The sequence below is a fragment of the Rhincodon typus genome, chromosome 7, assembly GCF_021869965.1.
Source record: "Rhincodon typus isolate 14 chromosome 7, sRhiTyp1.1, whole genome shotgun sequence".
In the NCBI taxonomy this organism is placed as follows: Eukaryota; Metazoa; Chordata; class Chondrichthyes; order Orectolobiformes; family Rhincodontidae; genus Rhincodon; species Rhincodon typus.
In genome coordinates this window covers 12,641,433-12,650,801 of record NC_063338.1, presented here as the reverse complement: position 1 = coordinate 12,650,801, position 9,369 = coordinate 12,641,433, and the positions used below count along the sequence as shown (strand labels likewise).

The following is a 9,369-nucleotide window of genomic DNA, read 5'->3' as shown; positions in this document are numbered from 1 at the left end:
CCAATGAGTGAATTTTTTCAGGGTGATTCCGATGTCTGGTGCTCCCATTGTAATCTGAGCAGAGATGATAACTTGCAGAGGGACATCCAAATGAATCATCCATGAATATAACCCAGTCTTAGGGAATAAATCCAACAAGGAATTCAAGAGAGCAGTAAGAACTCGCTCTCATGTTGTGCTTGAGGTGAATAGCACAGATGCAATTAATGGAGATGAGATAATTAGACAAGGAAATACGCAGATGGCATTGGATGATCAGGCTGTGAGGATAAACACCAGCCTAAGACCCAAAGGTCCAACGGGAGGCCAGAATTGAAGGAAATCAGTATTGGCACAAAAATGGTGCTCTATCTGGACTTAACTAACAGGGGAATTAACAGGGTTAAAGCCTGACAAATCATCAGGACCTGATCATTTACATCCCAGAGTACTAAAGGAAATGGCCCTGGATGCATTGGAAAAGTATTGAAGACCTATTTAACGGTTTCAGTGCATTAGGTCCTAGATCGTTCTATGGAAAGAGGGAATGGTTGTTGGTGTAATCTCACCATCCTATTTTCCTTTAGTCCACAGGGTCTCTTCTGGTACTTGAAGCTGGCCCCCTCAAGTGACTTGGCTGTTCTTGGAATGGATGAGCTACTCTAATGGGTTGCGTTGAGACCTTCTTCTCACCATGTCGCGGGGCAGCTTGACATGGCTCCGGTTCAAGGTCGCACAGTCGATGGCCTTGGGTAGTTTCCTGCTGGCCTTCTCTTTGCTTCAGGTGGTCACCAGCACGTGCCCCAGGAGCTGCCAGTGTTTCGAAAAGAACGGCAAATTTGTGCGCTGCTCCGGCAAGAACTTGAAGGAAATCCCCAAGGACCTCCCTGCTGACACCGTGACCTTACATCTCAACTCCAACCGGATAACCAAAATACCCAGCAATGCCTTCAAGGACCTCTCCCTACTCAAGGAACTGGATTTATCCAAAAACGCCATTGAGTCAATAGATATTGAAGCATTCAAAGGAATCCCCGAGGGCCTCAAGATGCTTGATCTGTCGAGCAACAGGATCCAGAGTGTGCCAAAGGAGGCCTTCAGTAAAATTAAAGCAAAGATCCGACTCTCGGACAACCCGTGGCACTGTGAATGTTCGCTGCAGCAGATCATCGAGGAGCTGACCCTTGACCCGGAAACGGTCAACGACTTCATCTGCCACTCCTCGGTGCAGGAGGAGTACGCTGGCCAGCCGCTCATCCAGATCCTCGATTCAGGTATCAACTTCTGCAACATCCACCAGAAGACGACCGACGTCGCCATGTTCATCACCATGTTCGGCTGGTTCACCATGGTCATCTCCTACATTGTGTACTACGTGCGCCAGAATCAGGAAGACGCCAGGCGTCACCTCGAGTACCTTAAGTCGCTCCCGAGCACACAGATCACCAAGGAGTTTGACACCATCAGTACTGTACTGTGAGACAGATTGTGTGACACCTATGCGACCTTAATACTGGATGAGTCAGCAGTGCTCCTGGCTCAACCACAAGTGCCTCATTTGCTAATTAGAGATTTACGCCCTTTGACCTTTTCTATGATTTTTTTTCTCTCTGTGCGTTTGAAGTTCCTAATAAAGCTGTCAGAACGAAAGAGCTGTGGTGACTTTGGTAGACGACAAAATATGACTGTCTTCTTACCTGAGCCAGGTTTGTGAAATGGAGGGTGCGGGGTTAGGTGGCTGATTCCTCAGAAGACCTGGGAAACCTGAAGGCTATGGTGGTGCTGCAGATCAAAGCGTTTTAACACTCAGAACCAGGCAGCAGGCCCGTCCACAGTCAGGGAGTGGCATGACAGGGTGGGAGGGAGGGCGTAGAGGTCTTTACACATTGGGAGGAGGGAAGGGTGTACTACTGAGCACAGTCAATGGAGGAGGTGGGTAGGTGAATGTTCCTTAGCAATCTTGAGGTGGACAGGGGTATGGGGCGGGGAGTGTCATTCTGACTGGGTGGACGGAGAGGGTCTTGCATGTCCCATGTACCCGTCAGAGACACGAGAGGAGGGTTCCTGGCTGCTGGGAATCAGACCACTGTAAAATGTCGACTTTATCAGCAATGCATACGTACGTCTGTGAGCCAGGATATCCACAGTGTCCCCATGTACATCATCCAATGCTCATTCCCAATGAGACAGGAAGACTGGGACCAACGTCCTGGAAGGCAGCACATTCAAGGGCAATTAGAGGTGGGCAATAAATGCCAGACTAGTCAGTGCCACTCATATTCCAGTATGGACTGAATACTTGACTGTTGTATATAGTGGACATGGGCTTAGGTATAGTCTAATTTGAGGCAGTTACAATCTCTTTAAGGGCTACCGTTCTGCATGAAAAATTTTGGTTTGTGTATAATTTACAGCTTGGGTTATTTTTAGGAATAACAGCAACTGACTGATGTTATCAGAAGCTAAGGACAGGGAAGATTTATTGTAGTGATCCTGTTTATACCTCACAACATCTCAGATTGGCTGTACGTCAAGAAACTGCAAACTGAATTGGGAGGTAATTTAATTTTTATTTCCAATTAAATATTCAGGACAAAGTAAAGTTCCTACTTGTCATCTATTTAAAAAATAAACAAATTATGCAGCATTGAATGATATCCTGGTCACCATTCACCTTCAAGCAACGCTCTGGAGAGAAGCAAGTTCTCTCCAGTGTCCTGATCAATATTTATGCTTCAATCAATATCATTAAAAACTGATTATCTGGTTCATTATCATGTTACCATGTGTGTAAATTGGTTGTTCCTTTTCCAACAACGCAACAGGAGCATTCTTCAAGTTTATTTAGTTAGCTGTAAAGGTGCTTTGGGACTTGGGAATGGTGTCATATAAATGCAAGTCTTTTCCTTTTATGCACATTGCAGTCTCATCATAAAATGAATCATTAGGAACTCAATGCAATGGTTTAAGCAAGTTTCTCATACATGAAACAAAACAGCCATTATAAGCAGACCAAGTTCTACAAATAGCTAATGAGATTTGTAACAGGCTAATTTTCTAATCATAAAGGAAGGAATGTTAGATACTGAGAGAACTTGCATCCTTTGACAGATGCCTGACATCCAGCAGATTAGAGCTAAGTTTGGCCAATTGTCTAAAGGATATCATTTTCTTTGAAAGTAATGTTCCATTATTTTTATATTCAACCTGGCTCATGTTTATACACTGGAATGAGACTTGAACCCCCATTTTGTGCTTCTGTACCACCCACAGAACTAAATTAGCAATCATTACACTGTAGGAGCGAACAATGATTGATTGTGGAGTACAATGTTATGGCGTCTGCATCACATAGAGTCATAGGGTGATACAGTACAAAAACAGACCCTTTGGTCCAACCAGTCCGTACTGAACATAATTCCAAACAAAATTAGTCCCACCTGCCTCTCCTGGTCCATATCTCTCCAAACCTTTTCTATTCATTTATCCATCCAAATGTCTTTCAAACATTGTAATTGTACCCACGTTCATCACTTCCTCAGGAGGTTCATTCCACACACAAACCACCTTCTGAGCAAAAAAATTGCCCTATGTCTTTTTCAAATCTCTCTCCTTTCAACTTAAAAATGTTCCCCCTGGTCTGAAATCCCCATCTGAGGGAAAAGATACCTACCATTAACCCTATCTATACCCCTCATGATTTTATAAACTTCTATAAGGTCACCTCTCAACCTCCTGTGCTCCAGTGAAAAAAGTCCTAGCCTTTCCAACCTTTCTTTATAACTCAAACCTTCCACACCCGGCAACATCCTGGTAAATCTCCTCTGAACCCTCTCCAACTTAATAATATCCTTCTTATAACTGGGCAACCAGAACTGGATACAGTATTCCAGAAGAAGCCTCAGGATTCACAGAGTAGAGATAATTTTAACCTTTTGGGATAATGCAAAGTATCAGATTAATGACAATGTTTTGATAACCAGTTGTTCCTCAGGGTTTGATTAAGTCCATGGGTTAGTTTTTTTGAAAACAATAAAGCACACAATAAGTTATGAAGTTTACAATACAGCAGACCAACTGGTTTCTATAAGAGTGCAGCTTATAGTACTACAGCAAATTAAACGCCAGGTAGAATCACAACACTATTTCCCATTCAAAATGTTGTTCTTTAAAGCTAAACATTTTTAAAAGCAACACAGATGTGGTTATTACCAAACTTCTCCCTTGATTATTTTTTCCACTATCTGTCAATTCCCTATTATCCATTTCACACAGTCACACAGGATTGGGATTACCTCCAAGCGTTTTTAAAATCAGATTCACAAAGTAGTTTACACATTAACCAAAAATTACATACATTGCACAATGCAGGTGCAGGCCATACAGCCCAAATCTTCCATACGGACGTTTATTCTTCACACAAGACCCTTCCCACCTTACTTCATCTTGTGCTTTAACCTATCTTTCTATTCTTTTCTCCTTTCCCTGCTTGTCCAGTTTCCCATTCAATAAATCCATGCTTTTCATCCCAATTACTCCATGAGGTAGTGAGGTCCATATTCTAATCGTTCTCCGAGTAAGGACATTTCTCTTGAATTCTGTACTGGATTTATTAGTGACTATCATTTTGTTGTTCTGAAGAAGGGTCACACTGGGCTTGAAGCATTAACACCTGTTTCTCTCTCCGCAGATGCTGCCAGACTTGCCGAGTTTCTCCAGCACTTTCTTTTTTTCACATCATATTGTTGGGCCCTAGTTTGGTCTCTCTCAGGAGGAGAAACATCACCTTGCAGAATGTATCAAAAGTGTAAAGACATGTTTAACCGGAAGAATCCTCAGTCAAAATGTCAATGTGTCCCCCTCCCTGCAAATACTGACTGACTGGCTGTGTATTCCCAGCATTCCTGAACATGAGAAGGATTTCTTTCCAAACCATGGTCCTCACTGAGTCTCTAATTACAATGTTGACAGTACTTCTTGTTCAGCACCCTTGGATAACTAGCAGTCAAGTGCCAGCGACCATTTCAGTTTTAGTGTAATGTTGATGACAGATGTTCTGTGATTGGAGTTTTTTTTTGCTTCAGCCACATTAATGAGCTGTCACATGCAGGCCCTAATCTAAAACAAAATGTAACCTAATGAGAATTATTCTCATTGAGGTGACTGGTTCCTCAGCTCTTTTAACCAATGCCGGCCCAGGGAAATGTTCCACAAACGGACATGGGATTGCTTGGTGGTATGATATCGTGAAGTTCCTGAGACTGCAGAAGGGATGATATTTACTGACGTTGTCCATGTTCATATTCAGCAAGACCTGGACAACAACACCCAGGCTCGGGCTGATAAGTGGCAAGTGACATTTGCGGCATTCAAGTGCTAGGCAATGACCATCTCCCACAGGACAGAATCTAACCATTGTCCTTTGACATTAAATATCATTACCATCACTGAACACCTCCACTCCCCAGTCCCAAAGCTATCAAGAGCCTGGAGGTTACCATTAACCAGAAACTGAACTGGACTGGCCATACAAAGGCTATGGTTACAAGAGCAGGTCAGAGGCTAGGAATACTATGGTGAGTACCTAACCTCTTTATTCCCCAAAGCTTGTTCACCATCTACAAGGCACAAATCAGGAGTGTGATGGAATACTCCCCACTTGCCTGGATGGGTGCAGCTTCGATAATGTTTGAGATGTGCAATGCCATCCAGGACAAAGCAGCCTTTATGATTGCCACCTTCAATATTCACTCCCTCCTCCACCAACACACAAGTGGCAGCAGTGTGAACCATTTCCAAATAGGATCCCGCTAACTCCCTTCAATAGCACCTCCCAAACCAATACCCTCTACTACCTTGAAAGATGAGCACAACAGATACAAATTGGAACACCACTCACCTGCAAGTTCCCCTCCGAGCCACTCGCCATCCTGATTTCATAAAATCATAGAATCCCTACAGCGTGAAAGCAGGCCATTCGTCCCATCAAGTCCACACAGACCCTCTGAAGAGTATCCCATCCAGACTCAACTCCCCCACCCACCCTATCTCTGTAACCCTGCATTTCCCATGGCTAACCCACCTAACCTGCACATCCCGGGATACTATGGGCAATTTAGCACGGCCAATCTACCTAACCTGCATATCTGTGGACTGTGGGAGGAAGTTGGAGCACCCAGAGGAAACCCACGCAGACACGGGGAGAATGTGCAAACTCCACACAGACAGTCACCTGAGGCTGGAATTGAACCCAGGTCCCTGGTACTGTGAGGCAGCAGTGCTAATCACTGTGCCCCGGCCAACTTGGAAACATATCACCATTCCTTCACTGTCACTAGGTCCTGGAACTTCCTAACAGCACTATTGGTCCACCCTAAAGGCAGCAATTTGTTCAAGAATGCAGCTCACCAGCAAACCATCAAGGGCAATTTAGGAAGAATAATAAATATTGTGCCCAGGCCCTTTGAACAGGGAGAAGGGGGAGATCACCAAGGGCGATGGGATAATGGGGAGCAATGTTGTGGGGTGAGATTACAGGAGTATGAGTTTGACTGGGGTAGAGTGTCATACTTAACACAGGAACAAAGGCTGATATGAATTGGGAATAGGAATAAGCAACTCAACTCCTTGAGCTTGATTTGCCATTCAATAGGATCGTGGCTGATCAGATTGTAACCTCAAACTCACATTCCTACCTGCCCCAATGACTTTTCACCCTTTGTTTAGCAAGAATTTATTGATCAAGAAACTGCCTTAAAAATTGTCTGGATCGACCACATTTTCAGAAAGAGAGTCCCAAAGATTTATTGCCCTCTCGGAGAAAAATATCTCATCTCATCTCCATTTTAAATGAACAACTGCTTACTTTTCAACAGTTACTGCCAGTTCTAAATTCTCCAATAAAAGGAAATACCACCTCCAAACTGTCACAACCCCGCAGGATCTTAGATGTTTTAATCAAGTTGCCTCCTACTCCTCTAAACTTCAACAGATAACAAGCCTAGTCTGTTCAATCTTACCTCCAATTCGAGATTTTAGTCAAGTAAAATTTCTCTGAACTACCTCTGATGCATTGATATTGTCCTTAAATCATAAATCCAATTCTGTTCACGGTACTCCAGATGCAGTCTCACCAATGCCCTGCATAACTGAAGCATAACATTAGAATAGAATAGAATAGTCTTTATTGTCACATATATTCAATGAGCATAGTGAAAAGTTTATACGTCGCCAATTACAACGCCGACTTAGATACAGAGGTATCTAGGCACAGCTTCCTTCGTTACAAGATCTTAGACAGTAGAGAAATAAAATGTCCAGCATTACATAATAAAAATTCAGTAGAACAGACCACGCCTGGCACTTAGCTTTCTGTCCGCACTGGACCCTGGATCCAGATCACGCCATGCTGGGAGGCAGCTGTGGGAGATCGGGAGGTCACCACACCACACACCAGGTCAGGAGGTCACCATCCTTATGATAAATGACATCATTCTACTCGCTTTCCTGATTACTTGCAGTACTTACGTTCTAACCTCCTGTGATTCATGCACCCAGACATCTCCGCATCTCGGAGCCCTGCAATCGCTCACAACATGCTTTTTATTTTATGTTTCTGCTACAATGTATGACTTCTCATTTTTCGACATTACACTCCATTTGTATCCACTTCACCTACTCACTTAATCTGTCTATATCTTTCTCGGGGCCTCGCTTTCCGTCCTCTTCACAACTTAATGTCCTACCTTTGTTTCAACACTTAAAATAAGAGCCATGTTTTTTTTAATTTATTCATTCACTGAATGAGGGCATCGCTGGCTAGGCAGCATTTATTGCCCATCCCTAAGTTCCCAGAGGGCAGCTCAGGGTCAACCACATTGTTGTGGGTCTGGAGTCACATGTAGGCCAGACCAAGTAAGGATGGCAGTTTCCATCCCTAAAGGACATTAGTGAATCAGATGGGTTTTTCCTGATAATTAGCAATGGATTCATGGTCATCATTAGATTCCTAATTCCAGATATTTGTTGAATTCAAATTCCACCATCTGCTGTGGCAGGATTCAAACCCGGGTCCCTGGGATATTACCTGGGTTTCTGGATTAACAGTCCACTGATAATACCGCTAGGCCATTACCTCTTCAAGGAGGTCAGCAAGGGGGGTGAGGTCAGGAAACGTTCCTTCACACAAAGAGGCTGGGAGGGAGGATCCACAACCCAAGAAAGCGGAGAGTTATGGGAGTGAGGGAAGGATTGCTCAACGAGAAGGAAACAGCATCATTTCTGGAAGGGGATTGTGAGGATGAGTGTGAAGTGGTAGAAAGGTGAAGGTGGGTGTCAGTGTTGATGGCGATATGAGAAGGTGCCTGGAGAGAGGAGAATGAGAGGATCTTTGTGTCGTTAGCAAATTTAGCAATCATAACTTCCGTCCCTTCGCCGAAGTCATTTCTATAAATTGTAAACAGTTGATGCCCCAGTTTTGATCCCTGTGGCATACCACCATTACACCTTGCCAACCAGAAAATACAGATTTATGCCTACTCTCTGCTTCCTGTTAGCCGGCCAATGTTCTAAACGTGTCAATATGTACTGACTATACCGTGAGCTTTTGTTCTCCTCAGTGCTATAGCACTACACCAATTAACTTCAGAAAATCTAATTATAACACATCTGCTGGTTCCCCTTCCACGGCACATGTCACCTCCTTAAAGATTACGCAAACATGATTTCCCTTTCACAGTCAGTAAATTGAGTATAGGAGTTGAAATGTCATGTTTCAGCTGTACAGGACATTGGTTAGGCCACTTTTGGAAAACTGCATTCAATTCTGGTCTCCCTGCCAAAGGAAACATATTGTTAAACTTGGAAGAGTGCAGAAAAGATCTACAAGAATTTTGCTGGAGTTGGAGGGTTTGAGCTATAGGGAGAGGCTGAATAGGCTGGGGTTATTTTCCCTGGAGCGTCGGAGGCTGATGGTCATCTTATTGAGGTTTACAAAATCATGAGGTGCATGAGGATAGGGTGAATAGCTAAGATCTTTTTCCCAGTGTAAGAGAGTCCAAAACTAGAAGGGCATAGTCTCAAGGTGAGAGACAAAAGATTTAAAAGGGACTTAAGGGTTAGCTTTTTCACACAAAGGGTGGTGGAACAAGCAGCCAGAGAAAGCGGTGGAGGCTGATACAATCACAATATTTAAAAGGCATCTGGATGGGTACATGAATAGAAAAGGTTTAGAGGGATATGGGCCAAATGCTGGCAAATGAGACTCGATTAATTTGGGATATCTGACATGGACGAGTTGGACCGAAGGATCTGTTTCTATGCTGTACAGCTCTAGGATGCTAAAACCCTGTGGACCCTGCTGCTTATCTTGAGCTTATCTAAATGTCCTGC

General features: G+C 43.7%; 1 protein-coding gene across 1 annotated transcript; it reads left to right on the top strand.

The window, feature by feature from the left end:
- Positions 1-673: 673 nt before the first annotated feature.
- Positions 674-1,459, top strand: lrrc3 (leucine rich repeat containing 3). The gene has a single exon (XM_020526293.2). It carries the CDS (start codon positions 674-676, stop codon positions 1,457-1,459), a length of 786 nt encoding a protein of 261 aa, XP_020381882.1.
- The last annotated feature ends 7,910 nt before the right edge of the window (positions 1,460-9,369 follow it).

Bases quoted from the DNA above. Each gene is read 5' to 3' on its own strand.
- lrrc3 (XM_020526293.2), top strand. From the start codon at position 674: ATGTCGCGGGGCAGCTTGACATGGCTCCGGTTCAAGGTCGCACAGTCG.